Source organism: Cinclus cinclus, chromosome 3 (assembly GCF_963662255.1).
Source record: "Cinclus cinclus chromosome 3, bCinCin1.1, whole genome shotgun sequence".
Classification (NCBI taxonomy): domain Eukaryota; kingdom Metazoa; phylum Chordata; class Aves; order Passeriformes; family Cinclidae; genus Cinclus; species Cinclus cinclus.
The window spans coordinates 25,318,944-25,339,872 of record NC_085048.1 but is presented as its reverse complement, the minus strand read 5'-3'; the positions used below and the strand labels follow the sequence as shown (position 1 = coordinate 25,339,872).

At 37.2% G+C, this 20,929-nt stretch overlaps 1 protein-coding gene across 1 annotated transcript in view; it reads left to right on the top strand.

Annotated features, from left to right (window-relative positions):
• KHDRBS2 (KH RNA binding domain containing, signal transduction associated 2) overlaps window positions 1–20,929 on the top strand; it is a 309,215-nt gene that overhangs the window by 211,558 nt on the left and 76,728 nt on the right. The window contains exons 5-6 of the mRNA XM_062488563.1: window positions 590–717; window positions 2,805–3,004. Of these exons, the coding sequence (XP_062344547.1) occupies window positions 590–717; window positions 2,805–3,004 (328 nt within the window). The remainder of the gene's footprint in view (window positions 1–589; window positions 718–2,804; window positions 3,005–20,929) is intronic.

The following is a 20,929-nucleotide window of genomic DNA, read 5'->3' as shown; positions in this document are numbered from 1 at the left end:
TTGGAATGGGCCTATTTTATTTAATTTAATATTTTTTTATAGTAAACATAGCTTTGTTACTTGACTCATAAGGAGAAAGCTCCTTTCAGGATATATAAAATAAGTGAAGGCTACATTCAGTGATGCTAATTGGTAGAATTAAATCATCCAGTCTTTCTAATATGCCATATAAGGTAGAATTTGTGTTTTAAGTGCATAAAGCCAGGGAAGTTTGCCAAAAATAAAGAATATTTATAAAATGTGTTTTTTTGTCTAATTACAAGTCACTTGAAATTAGTACCTTTTGTATGTGAAAGTTCATCTGTATTTTGCATACAGATACATTTCTTTGTGTTTATGCCTTCTGTGCCTTTTGAGGGTTTTTTTACATGTTCATGTTCTTTATGGCCACCTTCACTACCCATACATATACATTTTTCTGTCCATATATTATAGGTAGTTGTCCACTCCTACTTGTTCAATTTTTCAGCTTACCAGCGATAATGCAGAAAAATTCACTGAAATACCATCCACTAAACTTCTGGTTAGGGTGGTTTGCCAGCTCAGCCAAAATACAAAGTTTCAGAAAGTTTCACCATTTGCATTTCAGGATTATAATGATGAAATTCGCCAGGAGCAGCTGAGAGAACTTTCGTATTTGAACGGTTCTGAGGATTCATCACGTGGACGGGGCATTCGAGGGAGAGGGATCCGTGTGCCACCTGCAGCTCCTTCAAGGTGTGGTAACCTGAACTATTATGTTAATAGCTTTACAGGGTGCAAGCAATAGTAAAAAAAAACCATAGTTAAAAAACAAAAAACAAACCAACCAACCAACCAACCAAAAAAAAAAAATTACAGTTACAGTGAGATCCTGGGCAGTAAACCAAAATATTTGTTTTCTGTGTGGTCTGTATTGTTGTAGATTTTCTGATCTACAGTTCACAGGGTACTGTGAGTGACAACAAATGAGAGCAGATTATGAAGACAGGAAAAAGGATATTTCTAAGAAGGAATACCTTTATACTAGTACTAAGGCAGTATGGTCAGTAGCATTAAATGTTTGGTCAAAATAATAATGTAGTCAGAGAAGGCCACATAGTCTAGGAGGAATTTTATTTTCTAAATAATTAATTTTAATATATATTACAGCTATACTGTATGTATATACAAATATACCTATATATATAAACTGCATCATTATATGTTACTTGTTGATGGGTTATCAGTTTTAAGTGAATTTGATTGGCGTAATCTAAAAACATTGGGGTGTCAATGTGTCCAAGTATTTTTTTCCTATCTAAATAATATATATCTTTGTTTGTTATTAAGGCCAGTGTAAAATCTTAGAACATTCTCTCAGACTTGTTTTTCACTGTGAACCCTTCAGAAATTCATTGCTTCAGGCATCTAAGTTGCCTAGCTACTTCTAGTCTTCTCTCCAAAGAGGTCATTTCAAGATAAATCCTAAAAAATGGACTCATTTTGAAGGAAATAGGATATGGGGGTACCTTATGCTGACAAAGGAGTTCTTCAGTAATTGAATGGGCTCAGCTTTCCTATGACCTCTGAGGTTTTGTCCCTGAAGGTGTCTGTCATGTTTACCATCAGTTTTTCCTACAAGAGCTGTTTAATTGGTAGTATGATGCACTTATGTAGAATTTTTTTTGCAGTTGGCATTCATGACCATCTTCTACTCAAAGTTTCTGGGCTCAGTCTTCCTTACATCCAAGATCTCTGAAGAGCTTGACTTAATAATGATGTTCAGAATGTCACTGCAACAAACGTGCAGCTTTTAAATTGGTTTCAATGCACCCAAGAAAGATGTCTCTGTACAAGGAATGGGGTTTTGACTAGAGGATGTTGGAATGTTTTTTTCCAAAACAAACCATTCAGTGATTCTGCAAGTCTAAAATCAGCTACTGAAACTTGTAGTACAATAACGAACATCACAAGCTGATGCAATGGGTTTGGTTGTCTCAGCAGGGAACAAACCACAGTTCCTGCTGCTACAGGAGACCCGAGTTCCATTCACAGCTGTGGATCTGGGTGTCATGCATGGTTGCTATACCCGGCATTCACAGTCTTCCAAAAAGACAGCACACCCAGGAGCATACTGCTCTGATACAAAACTCACAGACTGCTACCCTGATTTATCCCCCTTTTATTTCATCATATGGCATTTTAAACAATAACAACTTTCTCTGACTTACTAGTTTTCACAGCATAAATAACCAGGAGGATGCTAAACCTCTTTCTATGCTTGTGTGTATGCTCTATGCTCTCTGTGCAGTGGGGAAAACTACCACACTGCCAGTCCTTTGTGCTGAACTAAATTAGACAGGAAGGAAAGTTATTCCTCTCCTTTATTTTCTTCATCTGCTTTGCCTTGCAAGTTTCTGCTGTCCTGCAATACCTTCTGCCAATCTGTTTCTCCAACCCACCACTAAACATGAAAATGAGAGTGATGACTGCTCTTGTAAAATAGTTTGAAATCAACAGAAGAGGTTCCTCATTTTCTTCATCTTCTAGAACTGCTTTGGAGTAATTCTGGAACCCTATGAATTACAATGATTCAGAGTTTTATTAGTACAAGCGACAGGAGGAAAAAGGTGCAAAAGACACTGCATGGTTTAAAAATAATGACCTTCCATAATACAAGCTCTGCCTGAGATATTGCCTAAAAGCGCTTGACATTGTAGCTGCCAAAACCCCAGAATTATACGATGCTTTAAATAGCAGTAAAGACGTGCGAGCCTTTAAAATGGGGCAGCACATGCGCGTCTTCCCTCGTTGCTCATTCCTCTTTGCTCCCCTCTTCGCAGGGGCCGCGGGGGTGCCATTCCTCCCCCGCTGCCTGGACGAGGTGCCCAGGCACCCCGAGGAGCGCCGGTGACCCGTGGAGCGCTCCCTGTCCCACCGGTGGCCAGGGGCGTCCCCACCCCCCGAGCCAGGGGAGCGCCGTCCGTGCCGGGTTACAGAGCACCCCTGCCTCCCGCACACGAGGCCTACGAGGACTATGTAAGTAATGCCTGCAGTGACAGCGTGCGAGCCAAGCTCTGTGGTGAGCGCCCAGTCCTTCCAACATGGAGCAGTCCAGGCAGAAAGCTCCTTGCTCTAACACTTTTCCCCTGCAGGTGAACGACGGTCTGGGTGGTGCAATGTGTCTGCAGGCCTGTGCTGGGTGACGCGGCTTTGTAGATTTGTTCACAGCTTAGTTTTGCATACGAGAGATCGTGATGGATAGTTCTTGGGGTGTCACAAAAGAGCAATACAGATGTGCTAAAATTTGTATTGTATACTTAAAGTCAATTTTTACTGCAACCTAGTTCCTAAGAATAACAGCTTATGTCCTTTGTGAGAAAACGAGGGGCGGGGGGTGAGGCATGTTGTTCCAAATCTTTTATATTACATATTTGTATTCAACACTGTGTTACAGATACATAACAAATAGAAATCCAGGTCATTTTCATGAAAGCTGATACAATAACGTATCTTTAGCAAAGAGCAGTACTGACTGTCACCTTTCCTTATGAGGTGTTAAAAAAATGGTGCTGTATACATGAAAGCTTTCAAGTCATCCTCGTTAATGTTTTCTCCTGAAACTATCACCATAACAACGGATATCCAAATAGAGAAGAAAGTGATATCAAATATGATGTCTGAATATTTCCAGCTACGGCGAGTCCAGGAGTAAGATGAACATCCAGTCTATTCCCTAATCCTACCACCAGGGAAAGATGCACTTTTATTCAATTGATGGTCTTCCTAGAACAGAAGAAGGGAAAATGAAACAGAAATTATTCTTTGTTGTTAAAGCTTCACTCAACCATGTGTATTTGCAGTGTAGTGACTAGATGACCATCACTTCAAATCAGGAATGCACATTCTGCTAATTCCAAGAATCACAACTGAGCAACAGCAAAAAAGGAGGGGAAAAAAAGTCACTCTTGTATTATTTACCTCAACACAGTTTCCATTAATGAAGAGCTAAAAGTTCTGCTAAGAAATGGAATTTCAAAATTACACCTACCCTTGGCAGTGTGTTACTGTCTGTTTGTATCAAAATGTATGAGACCTTCCTTTCTGTGCAGATACAAAACCCTTGTAATTTTAGATTAGGATGATAATTGAACTAATTTCTTTTTTTTCATTTACCATACTAGTAAACATCCTAGAGTATTAAAAATCTTTTAAGGGAGCATTTCTTGCACATTTTCTGGATGGTAAATATATGGAAAGCAGGAAGAAAAATTGAGGCAGGTGAATTATCAATGTTAGAAAAGCGTTCAGCCAGTTCCCCATATTTTTGAAATGCCTACACTGTGAGGAGCGCAAAACATACACATAATTAAAAGAGTCAGTTTCATTTGTGATACATTAGTCCAATAAAAACAAACATATGTGTTTATGGCTTTTTCCCCTTCTGAGATAGCAGGAAAAAAACGTCTTGTCTTATAGGTCAAAATTCACATGGTTTGGAGAGCTTCCATCTCCTGTGTCCTTTCAACATCCATATTCCACAGCTAGGAATATATGAGATTGCTATCATGCACCAGTTTGGAATGAAAATTTCTTGTCATATTATAAAAGTTTGTAAGTGCACTCTAAATCATTTTGGTATCTTCTGGACTGAGATAATAACTAGAATTCGGATGCTCTGCTGGAAAAAGGAAAAGTTCAGTATCACATATCTGAATATAATATTGTAAATGATGTTTTAGGGAAAATACTTTTTTTTTAATGGAAAGTAATCAACGCAGTTTTTCTTCCCAAATAAATCATTTAATAAATCAGATACCTGGCTGGATACAAAAAGCAAGTGAATCTATTTGTTGACCTGCAGCAAATGTTGTGTGCAATTGTTGTTCTTTCCCCATTAATCCTACAGATTTAAAACTAATTTATAATTAATAATTTATCCAATTATTTACTTTTTTTCCCTGCTTCTAAGCAACCCACAGGTGTATTAGAATTTCCTTATGAGTTTATATTTTTCATTTTTGGGTACAGTATTTCACACCATTTTCTTCCAACTATTTGCAATCACTATTGTTTGATTAGTGGTATATATGAATGCTCTGTCATTGATTGTGAGTATCCATATTCTGTATCTTTGTTTGCTCTAATGAAATATAGTCACTTGAATTTTGATCAGAGAGTGAATTCAAGAAATAGAATCAAATGCCTACAGCAGATTTTTAAAAAATGTTTAGACAGCATTTCCTGAAAAAAAATCTTTAGCCATTTGCTGAGCACTGCTAATCAGAGATTGTATTGACTATTTGACCTTGAAACATCTAACTGTTCAAATTGGTTTGGATAAGCATTTAAAAGTTTGGATTATCCAAAATGTAAATATTTAGAGGTTTCCTGATGGCCTTTCTGAGAATCCATAAAAGCAGATGTCTGATGGTTTCTCATGAAAAGGAAAGTCCTGTCATTGCGGTGAGTATATTCATGTGCAACATTTTCAATGTCAGGCCTTGCCAGAGGGAAAAACATTTGGAACAACTTTCAGAAAAGAAGAGGGCTGGAGCAGGAAGAAGATTGACTCACCTCATGCCTTTTTCTTCACTTGCCTTTGAAATTTGCTTTATATTGAGTGTAGCTTGATAGTATCTTAGAGGAACTTCTTCCCCACAAGAAGAGGATGTACTGACATTAGAAAACTACATGCAAAGAGAAAGTAGTTACCATGTGAACCTTCTTCACTTTGGAAGCAGTTCATTGGGTGTGAACTTGGATGGAGAGTGTAACTGGTAACTGCTGTGCAGCTTCTGGGATCGAGGGGGATCGTCCAGGGTTTGTGACCTGGTGTTGTGTTTTATCCAGAGCCAACGACTAAGCTGCACACAGGTGCTCACTTCCATGATGAGGTCAGAGAGAGATTCAGAGGTATAAAAGTGAGAAAGCTCTTGGGTTGACACAAGATAGTTGTAGTGGGTTGGCGCTGGCTGGATGCCAGGCACCCACAAAAGTGTCTCTATCACTCCCCTCTGCAGCAGGAAAGGGGAGAGAAAATATAACGAAAGGTTTATGAATTGAGATAAAAACCGGGAGAGAAATCACTCACCAAATACTATCAAGGGCAAAATAGAGTCAATTTGGGGATGTTAAGTGAATATATTCCCAACAAAAACAGAGCAGGAAAATGAGAAGCAAAATAAGAAAACACCTCCCCTCCCACCCCACCATCTCTTTCCCAGATTTGCCTCCTCCCCAGGCAGAGGGAGACAGGGAATGGGGATTATGGGGATCGCAGTCAGTTCATCACTGGTTGTTTCTGCTGCTGCTCAGGGACAGGAGCTCTGTACCTGTTCCAGCATGGGCACCTCTCTACACAGGTCTGCAGATTCCTGCCAGGAGCCTGCTCCAGCATACGCCTCCTGTGGGGTTACAACCTCCTCTCAGGCATCCACCTGCTCCAGTGTGGGTCTCCTCCAAGGCTGCAGGTGGATCTCTGCATCCCCAAGGCCCTCCATGGGCTGCAGGGGCACAGCTGCCTCACCATGGGCTGCACCAGGGGCTGCAGGGGAATCTCAGCTCTGGTACCTGGAGCATCTCCTGCCCCTCCTTCTGCACTCACCTTGGTGTCTGCAGGGCTGTTCCTCTCACATGTTCTCACCCCGCTCTTCTCTGGCTACAATTACACAATTACATCTTAGCAATAACTTCTTTTTTTTCTCCTTCATAAATATGTTCTCACAGAGAAGTTGCTATCAATTTTGGTTGGCCCAGCCTTTGAGCCTTTGGCAGTGGTGGTTCTGTCCTAGGCCTGGCTGTCATTGGCTCTGGTGAACATGGGGAAGTCTTCTGACAGCTTCTCACATAAGTCACCCTTGTAGCCTCCCCACTACCAAAAATTGACCACACAAACCCAACAGAACAGTTGCATGGGTAGACAAGAGAGTGGATTGAGAACTGTCTGAATGGCAGACCCCAGAGGGTTGTGATCAGTGGTGCAGGGTCTAGCTGGAGGCCTGTCAATTGTGTCTGCCAAGGTTCAATACTGAGCCCAGTGTTGTTTAAGGTATTCATCAGAGACTTGCATGAAGGAGCAAAGGCCTCCTCAGCAAGTTTGGTGATGACACAAAGCTGGGAGGAGTGGCTGATACTCCAGAGGACTGTGCAGCCCCTCAGAGAGACCTTGACAAGCTGGAGAGATGGGCAGAGAGGAACGGTCTGAAACTCAACAAAGGCAAACTCAGGGTCCTGCACCTGGGGAGGAATAACCCCAGGTACCAGTACAGGCTGAGGGCTGACCTGCTGCAAAGCAGCTCTGTAGAGAAGGACCTGGGGGTCCTCTAAAGGCTAAGGTCTGCTTGGCAACTTGTGAAACACCCAATAGGCATGGCAGATTGAGATTCATGATTTATACAGAAGTGAATAATACTTGAGTAGGTGTGCTGCTATTGTGGCAATAATTAATAGAATCATTAGAATGGTTTGAGTTGGAAGGGACTTTACAGATCGTGTTGTTCCAATGCCCCTGCCGTGGGCACGAGCACCTTTTTCTAGACCAGGTTGATCAAATTCAAATCCAACCTGGCCTTGAACATTTGTAGGGATGGGGCAACTTGACTGGGCAAAGCCAGTGTTCCTCAGCACAGTAAATTTTGATCCAAGCATCCAAACTTTTCCACTCAAGATTAAAGCTAAATATTGGAAGGGTGCTTAATCCAAATCAAAGGTTATTTTTGCGTTCAGATCCTGTTTTGGAGGGCATTTGACCCTGCATCTGTATTTTTTCCTTCTGAATCAGAAGTTAGTAATGAACTGTCCAGTGATATTTTTCTTTACACTTTTTAGAAGTTATACTGAGGCTTTCTGAGAGGTCTAATGTGGGTTTTGAAGTGACTTACCATTTGTTTTCTTGCACCAGCTGGAAAGAATTAGCAAAAGAGAATACATTTGGGAAAATGTAAAATATACATTACTTTTATATTTTACCTCCACCTACATTTTCACTCTTGGATAAAAAAGAGGACTTTTGCACAGAAATCCACTCATCTGAATATGAATACGTAGATGAGCTTCTTACTTTTGCAAACAAATACATAATTTGTTTGCAAGAAATAGGCCTGTCTGTCAAGACACTGTGAAGCTGGTACAGCTCCTAGGACAGCCAGATTAAAGAGCAGTTTTAAATGCAAATATTCTGTCTCACCTCTCAATTCACTGATCGAACCAACCGGATGCAGATTCTTACAATCTTCTAGAATGAGTTGAGAGCAGTAATTTTACAAAGGCACTGGAAAAGAACCACACAATAAGATAGATTGTGCTTTTAACGTCATGCTGTTCTTCCTCTCATTTCAGATTATTTAATAGTAGAGCAAATGCCATGTTCACCTGTTCATTCTAAGATCAATGGTTATTTGCATTTTTCAATAGTTTTCAAACAAACTGAAACAGCTATGCTCATGCTTCTTCAGTGCCAACATGGACAATGAAAAGACTAACAATAAGAGGCATTCTGTCACAGTTTAAGATTTTTAAAAGAATAATTAACATTTACATGTGACTGCAATCCACAAAATTTGGGTTGCGAAGGCTTTGCTTAATAATTTCAATGGAAATTCTTAGTGCTTTTAAATCTGTTCTGTCTGCCAGTCCTCGATGTGAATGGAAACGTTATGTAATAGAGACCTAAACTTCCTATTCATGGCGTGTTTTCTCCTGTGCTACTGCTACAATAAATATGTTAACGTGGGAAAATGATACTTTCGAAGCCCATTCGAAGCAGGACATTGTCAATGAGAGGACACTGTCATTGTCACTGAGGCCTGGACAACTAAGAAGACTTTTAAGGTTGTTCCAGACCTTAAAATAATTTATAGAAATAGAAATACATTGAATACAATAATAGGTAACAGGGGTTACTTTATTTTTCTTTTCTTTTTCCTAAACTGGTGTCTCCAAGTTTTAAGATATAGCACTTTTCTATTTCTGTGCCTTTTCTGGGTGAGAAAAAAAAATCAATAAACAATGTACTGAGACTAAAGATCATTTGAATGAAGCTGGAATTATAGACATGGGAATCTGCATGGCTGAGCAACATATTGATTAAATATGATTGATTAGGTATTTATGCCCAAGGCACTTAGAAAAAGAGCTAAACTGTATTCAGGTTGTATCTGCTGTGACTTGAAAAATCAAATTTTCTTTTTAGTACAGTAGCAATAAACAGGATAATGTTTATATTATCTCAAAGACCCTATTGAGGTTTAGAAGGATGCTGTGAGATGAAGGTATAGTGGATTTATTCAGATTTTGGGTAATACTGTCCATGAAAAGTATAAATACATTTATTGAAAAAAAATCTAGCAACACAAATATGGAGTTAAAGTAATGGCAAGTTTTTTAATGTTTAAAGAGCAGAATCCAGTCAGCACTAAATCTTCAGTGTCTGGTAACCTGCAGATCTAGAGTTTTTTGCTTGCCTGTGCAAACTGAAATTTGTCTCTTATTTGTAAAGATCTTTGACTGAAAAAGTAAGGCTTGCCTCATGAAACCAGAAGAACTGTCCTGAGAGCACTGCAGTAATAAATTGAATACTGCTTTCAGACTCATCACTGCTTTAAATTTCTCACATATTCATAATGTGTTCTAAATCAGAGTTTATTATATTATTTTCTTGGTTTGAATCAATTTGTTTTGATTTGATTTTCTTAATCAGAGTTATTCAATGGACTTCGCTAATAAAATCCATAAAACTCTTGCATCTATGTATTAACGTTTCAGAAATATTTTTTGTAGAGGGTAAGTTCTTCTGTCGTCCCCTTAATTCTGTCCTTACTTGGCAGAAATAATTCTCTCCTTGACATTAGTTACCAAGTTTTCAGATGAAAATTATTTTCTATGCTAGACGGAGTAAAAAATAAAATGCTGATGCAGCTGTACATGTTTTAGTATTATAAATGATGTTTTTACAAGTGCAATGTAATAAATATTTATATTTGTTATATAGAGATCTAAGTGAAGGACATCTCTCAATTGATGATCCAGCCTGCATATGGTCCTTAAATATTCATAGTGTATGCAGTTGTATTCTTAAGATCCTACATGAAAAATAGATGCAGTGCTATCCACAGAGCCAGATTTGTCTGCCGTCATGCACTGCACCATTTGATCATTGAACAATGGGATCTTTCAGGAGCCTACTATCAAAAATACATGTCTACTGTCCCTTAGCTCAGTCACAACTTGTCACTCGGTTATTTATCTGATGGAGAACAGTCTAGATTGGTACAAAATAACTCTACAGGCATTTGCAGGCTAAACATTATCAGTTGTCTGTATCTCCACCCGTTATTCTTTTCCATCAGACTGAAAAGCAAAAAATAGTTTTTTGGGTTTGTTTGTTTTTTTTTTTAGCAAACTCATAAAACTTAAAGAATTTCTCTTCAAGACTTGGGACAAGTCTAATATAAATAGAATTATTGAGAGTTCAGTTACTGTGTGAATTCAGCTCAATTAGAAGGAAGACTTGGGTTTTTTCTTTCAATTATCAAAGTTTCTTAACCAGATTTGGTCCACTGAGGTACTAAAAAGCTAAACAATTTTGGACTTCAAGGTTCATCCATTTCTGGGGAGACAGACACATCTCCATTCAGTAAGTGCAGAGACTTCAGCTGTGCCAGACAGCTACAGAAGCTTTGAGCTCTGTTTTTGGGAATGGCTCTGGAGAGTAAGAAGCCATGGCACTTAATATTATCACACCAACATTGCTTCCAGCATACCTGTTGTACTTGTGCTTTTCAGTCTAGCCTTGGGTGAACTCAGATTAGTGACTTTTTATTTAAGTATATATGCAGAATGTTCTTTATATCAATAGATTCCATGTACAGATGACAGAGAACTTCTAGTTTATTATTTATTAAGAATTTGCATTGTAGCTAAAATTTGAGCTTTATTAATGTAGTAAAATGCACAGTTTAGGAACTGTTTCAGTAACTTGAAAACTTACATGGGTTGTTCCAAAATAGCATTTGAGTTTTACTGGCATTTTAGGGCCATGTAATTAAAAACCATCTTCTGTTGCTGAAGCTTTCATTAGAGTTCATCTGTTATTCTCTTTGATACACCTGTGATTTTGTCATCTTGCAAAAAATACTTCTGCATGAAACTATAGAGAGACATATTTAGCAATTACACTTACAATAAAATGCAAGTATTATAGTTCAGTTTCATTCACTGGCTGCTGGGCCTTTCAGCCAGTTGTCTATATCCATGTATTTATAGCTTACTCAGGAAAATGGAAGAATAGAAATGCATCTGGTAAAATTAAAGGCCTGAACAGTAGCCTTATATGCCTGTATCTTTTTTCCCTTATTGTGTTTGTTGCATTTGCCACTCTGAATTTCATTTATACATATGAATAAAAAGTTTTGTGCTGGATGAATTATCTCATGGATTACCACAGAAGCACCTCCCCAGTAATATGCCTGTTCTTTCTGGGTATTTAAGGAAGGATCAATATGTCAGCTTTTATTTTCACAGATCTAGGAATGGATATATATACCCTGAGTGGATATTGTTACAGACAAAACTGACTGAAGCTGTGTCTAGAACTCAGGATATCTGCTGATAACCCTGCAGCTTCTTCCCCTGCAGCATCATGTGACTGTCATGTATCTACTGCTTTTGGAAGGAGGAGGTTCAGCTCTCCAACTGTTGTAGTATATCCACTGAATCTTCGTGTCAGTATAAAGATATGTGCTTACACTCTGATACAGATATGTGTGTATAAATATATGTTATCTGTAGCTACATCACAGAAAAATACGGTCCATTTCTTCCAGCCCATCTGTTTATAACAACTTGATGCTGCACAGAGCTCCTCTACAGAAAGCAACATGTGTGAGGAACTAGGTAAGGAATCAGTCTGAAGGATCAGCAACATAAAAATTAAAGCATTCATTTTCTTTTCTAACAACACAGTTTTAGGAAAACATGTAAATACAGGAAGGAAAAAAATACTAGAATGTGTCCTAAATGAGTAAGTGAAACATAATAGTTTTGCTTGTGCAATCAGATGGACTGGATGAAGGACACTCTTTGTTTAGCAATGATAGTATTAAAGTGACTGGAATATTCATAGGAATACCTTTGTCATATAGGTAGACAAATATAGTTTTCATATATGCTTATTTTTAAAATAATTTGATAAGTTATATTTTATCAAAGGTGCAGACTTAGCGTACCTCTCTGAACTGTAGCAAAACCACTGAAAATTGATTTTGTTATGAAACACAGTACCTTGAGTTTGACCTACACGGCTCTTAGTGCAGCAATCGCTTGAAGAGCGAGACACAGTATAAAAGCTCCAGGACAATAAAGTAAAAGACCAGAGATGAAAAATGTTCTTTCTCCATACAGACGTGGTTTTTCATTATGAAATTATGGTTCCCTGCATTTTAATAGCTTTTACAATCACTGTAAGTGCTTTTACTCATAGATACCTGCTGTTGTTTTGTCGCTCTTGTTATGGTGTAAAGATCTGTGGAAGGCCACATCTGAAATCACAGAGTGCAGTGGGGCTTTTTTTAGTGAAATTATATAAGTAAATGCTTCTTATATAGCAGGATCATAAGAACACAAGGACCCAAGCATGACCCTGTACTACTTTGTGCAATAACATCAAACCACATTTAAATATTTATTAAAATCAACATGTCTGTGCAAGTGGAATACATAATGTTATGTGTAAGTTCCGGAAAAGGTGCTTGAGTTGTAGCTTTGGTGTTCATAGTATCCTCCAACTCTTTCTGGGCCAGTTAGTGAGGTTCTGTAATGAAGATATTAATAAACCATTAGATAATATACTAACATGAATTCTTTTGATCACATAATGTCTGTCAGATGCAAATTATTTAAGTCTAAATGAGGACACAGAAGCCTAAAAGTTAGAAACGCCATATTGTGTTAAATTTTATTTGGATTTTCCAGTCCCTTAATATTGTCTCTAACTGTTCAGCCTTGCAGTTTCTGACATACAAATTTTTAGAAAGCTGAAGGGAAAAGAAAAAAAATCAAACAACCAGATATAACAAATGTGACTCTTATTTGGGGCAAATATATAAAATAGTGTACTGTACTTAGGTATCTTAATATTTATTTTCATATTTCAGTTTCTTTTACTATATATTTGAATCACACTACTTTTCCGAGTTCCTTTTCTCATTTCTGTTTTTCTTTTCCCTGAGAAAGCCTCAAAAAATCACATTATTAGCACTAGTTGTTAATCTTTCTGAGGACTAAGCAGTAAAACAACCAGTTATACATTTGAACACATCATATTTGGGTATTGTAAAAATAAATTGTCCAAGTCTGTTGTTGCACCATTTTATGCAAGAGTGATATCTATGATGTCATGTAGCCCATGAACTTGTCTGTATTAGGACTTTGCATGTGTATACCAATCCTCACACATGCTTCAGCAGGAAGTTTTCTGAAAAAATAATGTATTCAAAATACAATGGCAATACAATAAAATTCCAATGCATTGGAATTCAAACTGTATTTCTTTGTATTAGACACCAGTTGCCATCAATCATTTTAATTTTGGACAAACACTGCTTGCACAATTTAACTGACATGCAGAATTAAGATGCATGCTTCTTTCTTTTGAAATAAATCTAATTTTAAGAATATATAATTCCCTTTGTATTACCTGTTTAAAAAAAAAAAATTCAGAATTTGTCTCGGTTTGCTTTGCTTTTCTTGCCAAAATTGTTCATATATGTGAAACCTTAACAGGTTATTTTAGTTTTATTTAGCTATAAATAACAATGAAAGAATAAGTGGTTACAAATGAAAATGAGTTTTGGAAATTGGATTTATAAGTATTTTGGTGCAACTGCACCACTTACATAGTTGATATGCAAATAAAGAAAAATATTATAAACAAATATAGGTAAATCAAATTTATGTAAATCGGGCTGTAAGGGAGATGCAGAAGGGATTTGTGTTTCATTTTGCCAAATTTAAGTGTGGACACTGCAGCTCAGGGAATGAGAAAAATAAAAATAAGAAAAAACAGAGAATCACTGAAATGCAGTTGTTGAGCCTGAGTGCATCTATCAAATAAATTAGAAGCAGCAAAACTTTGGTCATTTTTCACTTTCCTTGAACAGCCATTTTACTTTCTTGCAAGGCCACCTTTCATGCAAACACCCTAAACAAATAAATCCAAAAAGCTACTTGGAGCTTTTCTAACTTATTACCCTTGAGGTGCCTATTGCACATTGCCATTTTGTAAAAGCAACAAAAGTGGCTTGTATGTGCTAAACATAGCACAAGAGGGGGAAAAAAAGATAATATTCATTGAGTTTTATTAATTTCATTTGGGTTCCAATTGTTATTTTCTAAGGGGTAAAAAATCTTCCATGCAAGTGATTTGTCTTGTATTTGTGTAGTCTTATTGTGTAGAGTTGTGATGTGTATTTACAAGTGAGGTTACTACATTTGTAGCTGTGGCCAAGAACTGTATGGCTGAATCAGTGCTTAACATCATAGAAACATTAAGGTTGGAAAAGACCTCCAAGGTCATCAAATCCAATCTTTGACCCAACATCACCTGGTAAATGAAATCATAGCACTAAGTGCCGTGATCAGCCATTTCTTGAACACTTTCAGGGACACTGACTCCACTACTTCCCTGAGCAGCCCATTGCAATGCTTGACAACCCTTTCATTATGTGAACTCTTTCTGCTTCCATGCACAGTGCAGTATAAAGGGGAGTGAGAGTGTTTTCCTTAGGCAGAATATATTGCTGTCCAGTGGTATCCACTTAAGTTGGGAGCATCAGGAATGAAGTAGAGGAAAAACTGTAAGTCAGTGTCTCACATCTTGGATGAATGAAATCCTGGATAAAATTAAAAAGTGAAGGGACTGCTTTTATTCTAGTCTTCTAGATTATTTTTAAAAGACTCAACCTCTTGCAGAATGCCTACAGAAGTAGCGTGCACTCTTCTCCACTACTGGAGACTCAGTTCTGGGAGCAGGGCTTGCCTTCCTGCAAGCCAAACAATGGCACCTAAGCACTTAAGTTGAGAGGATCAAGGGTCATTCAATGCTCTTTTGTCATCCTTTCCAAGAGGGCAGCTAAAGAGTACTTGAGCAGTACAGCACTGTGGGTACCATTCTTAATTGTCAAAGTTTTTCTGTATATCTCTCAAGGAAGTATACCATCTTGGATGTCATCAAATCCTGCATTTTTCCTTTGTTTATCCAGGATTCAAAGATTTAAGATCCTAAATTGCACAAAATTTGCAAACAAAAGTAGGCTTCTAAGTCCTTAAATTACTTCTGAACAGAGGACTTAAATTCTAAATAACTTAGAATATTTTTTGTAGAAAACTTACAGGGGAGGAAGGGGGAAATTATTTTAGCTTACAAAAAAAAAAAAAATCCTGACTATCTGTTTTGACAAAGTCTGTGACTTTTCTAGGAGGAAGGTAGACTGCACTGTGGCAAAGAGGCTACACTGTTTTGATAGTCCTTGACTGAATGAGGATGTTGATGTGGGATTCAGTTTTAAAAGAAAAGACCTTTAGAGGCCCTCCTTCCTTTCCTCAGGACCTCAGTAGTTGTGTACATAGTCATTTGTTGTTTATGTTGCAGGAAAGGAATTGGTACAAAGAACTAAGCTTCCACTCTGTCTGGAAAATGCCAGCTCATTCATCCTTGACCAGAATATTTGAGGATAAGCAAAGAGGTCACTGAATAGTCTGAGAAACTGTTCAACATCCTGTAGAGCAGAAATAATTAATGAAAGCTCTTAAAAAAATAAACTTCCCATCTTCAGTAACATGAAGTTTTTCCCTCCGTATTTGGGGGGGTAATCTCATTGAACAAGTTCCTTTAGAGCTGTGTATTTCTATTGCTACAGTAAGTATGAGTGTACAAATTTGTATGACTTAGGTGTTGAGTAGCTACAATATAAGACAATAACATTATTTTGGGGACAAAATAGCCTTCAAGAAGTTTTCATGTATTTTCCATCCTCTCAGAATGATGCTTCCTGATGTAATAATTTTTTTTTGTAAAGAATATTTAGCTCTTCTAAAAGTGCTGGTTAATTTTACACCATAAGTTTCATTACTGTAGGTTGTATTGTTAAACTACCCTGACATTTGCTGACCTCAGAAAAATAAAATGAAAAATCTAAGCATATAGTTTGTTTCTAAGTTCAAAGCATTATGAACCTAATGCTTATTTATTTCTTGACATCTGCCTGATGCGGTCTATAATTTTATTATTGCTTTATAGTTTCCTTATAAAGAAAAAATAATTCTGAAAGTCATTGTAAAAAATTCTGAAAAGAATTTCAATGTTGCTGTAGCCTACTTCATCCACTGAGAGGAAGAGAATATAGAGGTAAAGAAAATGAACACTAAATTAACAAAAACAGCAGGATTCTGAGGGTTGTTGCTTAATCTTCAGAGTGCTTAAGACTTTATATCATATATCATATGTATTTATATATACATATATATATGCATATTTCATATAATATCTATTTGTCTCTTCAAGATAAAGATAATCACATTTTATATTGGCAGGTGGTCATGTGAGTCTGATTTCATCTCCTGAGTGAAGTTCAGAAATGTAAACAATGTACTAAGGCAAAAAAAAAAAATCTGTAAATTAATCACTGTTAATCCAAAGTGGCTATTCTGAAAAAATAAGAGAAATGAGAACAGTTGTATTTCTAGCTATTTCCAAGAAAATTGCTGCTGGGTGGGCTGAAGCAGGCTTTGGTACCCTGAAATATGCCTAGTTGGGCCACCCAACAAATTATCAAGAATTTTGCTCTGTCATCTTAGCTTCTCAGCAATAGGCTTAAAAAACTTAAGAACATCTGGGAGTAGCAGTAACAATTTTCAAGCCTGATGCAATCAGTAAGAAGTTCCTGTGAAGCAGATACATTTTTCCAAGAATGGAATCATAAAGACAGTGGGATGAAGCTCCAAGATGTCACTGGTGTTACTCTGGTAGGTAGCTGGAGGTCAGGAGAAGGAGGGATCTCTTTTACTGCACATAGACCAAGGCTGCAATAGAAGCTGTAAACCTCAAAGTAACATTTCAGTGTGTGCCAACCAGGAAAAGACTTGTCCCAGGACTGTGGTGCAACCTGCTCTTTCAATAAGATTTTTGAGTAGACTCAATCAACAAGGGCAGGGTATTCCTGTCAGACAAAGCAGAAAATACAATAATTGCTGAAATTTTAGTACAATTCAACTGTAATGACTGATTTATTTTAATTGATACAGTTGCTTCCAGGATTTTAGATTAGCAGTTTAGATTTAAATATGCCTAAAGCAAATCACGAAAGACAAATTGACTTTGGATTTGAGTTGCTTGCCCTTTATAGTCCTTGGAGGAGTACAAGTACAGATAGATGCCCAACAAAAAGTCTTGTTTAAATTTTATTAAGCAGCTGTCAAAGACACAGGAGCTATCCTTTACCAGTCCTGGAGAAAAAAAAAACTCATCATGGGTAATCTTTCAAGTGAGACGCTTATTGAGCAAAACAGGAATGTAAAGATTATTCCAAAGGATGCTGGCCACTGTGAGTTGCCCTAGTGATTTACAGCCACAATATCATTCCCTGCATGAATTTCAGGACATAACAATCTGTCAGTTCTCAAAGCTATAAAGTCATCCCTTGGAGATGACAAAGCCAGTCTCACAGTGATGGTCATTTTAGAGTATGACTGTAATTTCTTTGCTTAATAATAACAGATGTTGTGGTTTCGATCATCATGCTTTAGGAGTAAGACTAATAATCCTATAAACTAGGAATTGTAAGATATTGTAGGTACTAATCTAGACTGAAATAATGTATCAGATCCTTTTCACAGTACACAGGAACTGAAAAAGGCCCATAAAGAGTTTGTAAAAGAAATGGGATGATGTAACTAAGTTATTTAATGAGAAGTTAAAATGTTCACAATATTTTTTTACTAACATATGGGAAACCAGAGAGTTCCAACTGTCTTCAGCTGTGAAGTGCTATGACTTTATATGTGTTTGTCTAAGATTCCAAAGTTGTTTAGCTAGTGTACAAATATGAGACACAAACACGTTGTTCTCTGGAAAAGTTCCCATTGTGTGTAAGAATTTTCTTTAATTTTATGTCCCCATGTCATCAACATGGGGACTGAGCACAAGAAGTAAGCATATTAAATGAGCCTGATTCTTTTAGATAGAAATCCTTTGTTCTGTTAAAGATGAACGTAATTTAAACTAGCTGTATCTGAGTTAGAACCTGTGTATGTTGAAAGAAATTAGTACATTTTGACTGCAGTAAGAGGGAAAGAAAATTGGGTTGTGAAAGCTTCATACTGAAGCTTGCTCCATCATCTCTGGCTGATCCCTGAGGAGGTTCTGTCTCAGGAACAGGAACTGTAAACTTGTGGTTTACAGTGCACTACCAGACCCTGAATGAATGTCATAACATAAGTGTGTGTTGATGCTAGAAGCTGCAAAGCTTTAATTCCTCATGAAAAGTTCAGTTCTTTCTGATAATGGAAGTTTTCAGCCAGCCTCTGATCAGTAGGTCTTTGAAAATGTTTAGTCCAGTCAGCATTTGGAATAAGCAAATCAGCAGCTTCAAGGTTCTCTGTAGAGAGAAAGAGAGAACTAATGTATGCAGAGGAATGAGGACTTAGATACTGCGTGTGGCACTAGTCAGACTTTGCTAAGAACCAGTGGTGCAGATATGTCCCATTAGGGCACTGTATTCTGGTTTTCAGGCCTGTTGTCTCACCATGTTTAGATGTATAGTGAATACATAGGTGGGGAAGCTCAGAAACTACACAGTTCTCAATTAGACCTATTCAGAGTATGCTGATGTCTATGAACAGGATGTGTGAAAGCATCAGATGTGTTTGTAATTGTCTTTAACCACCCCACAAGAAATTCTTACAGAAGAATAAATTCTATTGAACTTTGCATTTTGAGAAAGATGGTTTTTTAATGGAAGTAGTTGCTCATAAAGTAGATGGGAATGCAATGAAAATATATTAATGTCTCTGTTTGCAACTTGTCCTAATATTGTCTGATTTTTGAGGTGCTTTCTGTGCACTTGCACTTTCTGTGAGTCATAGACTCTGCACATTAAAGTTATTATCATGTCCAATTATTTTAAAAATGAGTTTATATTAACTGCGCAGAATTTCTTTTTTTGGGGACAGGTAATGACAATATGGATATTGATCCATTTGGATATGTAATATGCATTAAAAAAAAAAAAGGTAAAACAGAAACTGAGAACTATGCTCTTGGTATTTTTCTTTGCAGCTTACTACCGCCGTGCAACCTTTCCTTCACAAAAAAAATACAATGGTTGCTTTTCTTGCACTCATCCCCCATAGATACTGATGATTCATGCAACACTATTATCTGGATACTGAACCTTTTGATCTTCTGGACCTGGATTTATTCTTGATACTGCTGACTTTACTAAAAAGCTATTTCATGATGAGGGCAAGACAGAAAATTGAGTCACAATCCAGCACCTTATTTTCTATTCTTCATATTTTTGTTCCATCTCCTCTGTTGTCAACCAGAAGTATTTTACTCCATTTTATAGATGGTGCCTCCTTCAGCATATCCCATTTTTTATATCTTTGATGTAAGTTTTTAGAACTGGTATATAAGTTATATGATGCAAAGGTCTCTTCTGAATGCCTGGCATGTCTACAAGCTGCAGTTTGTAGGCAGTGTGTCATCACTGTCACAGTGAATGTGGTATTAAAAAGCACATTCATCTTTCCAGATGAGCCTTTTTCAGCACATATGTAAGAGATTTGAAAAACAGCTGTTGGTTTCAAAGCAGTTTACAGTGAAGAGAAAAATAGCCAAAATACAGAGACATCTCATATTGCATTCTCTTAATTACCTACCTAAACCCATAGAATTAGCATTGTAGTTACCATGCATTATGTATCAAGTCATCAAAAAGCAAAGCCTGGACTAAGACTTGTACATTCTAAAAACGTGTGGATCATGGTTTGGAAGTGGAAAGACTAGGTGAAAGTTTACTGCTGTTGATATGTATCAGTCCTTAAGGAATTCTTTCTGGAAGGATGTTTGGTGGAAAACTTGGTAAAATCAAGAGCCAAAAGACTTGCAACCAGCAAATCCAACTCATATACATGAGCTTTAGGTCTCTTAGGAACTAACTTTAACAAAAAGTCTCTTAATGGAATCTCTTTGGGAAACACAAGGCGCAAAGTTGTTTTGTTCCCATAATTTAAATGGTGACTTTGCTTGAATTAAAGAGAATGCTCCTTGTCCTCTGAACTTTCACACATCTTAAATCTAAATTGAACGGAATATTTTGTTGTTGTTGTTGTTTCAGAATGTCTGATTACCATGAAAGTCATTAGTAAGGAAAATTAGGTGTCATGAATTAATAATGATTCTAATTTTAACATAATGTTCCTGTAGAAGTTTTTCTTCTTGCACTGAAATGGAAGGATTGATGTAAGTTAATCTCAGCACTAGAATTATTCAACAAACGGCCTTTCCCCAGATGCACCACAGATAGATGCAAAACTGCATCTTTTTTCTGTATGAAAACAGACAAATGTACACTCACTAAGCAGTAAAAACATAATGGACGAGTCATCTTTAATCTGTACAGCCATTTCAATTTACTTAAAAGGCATGTCTGTAGTTTAAATTACATAGTAAAGTAGAAAACAAATTAAAGGAAGGGAACAATGAAAATAGTCCTTAAAATTCTAAAGAACAGATTGAGAATTTGTAGTTAGATCTTAGGGAGTGAAATCTTCAACGAAGAGTGGCAATCAGAATTCAGATTTGGGATGTCAGAATCTTCAGGGTTTACCCCAGACTTAAGCCTCCTCATATTTCAGTCAATACTTCAAAAAATCGTGGGGGGGGGGGGGGGGGGGGGGGGGTGTCGGT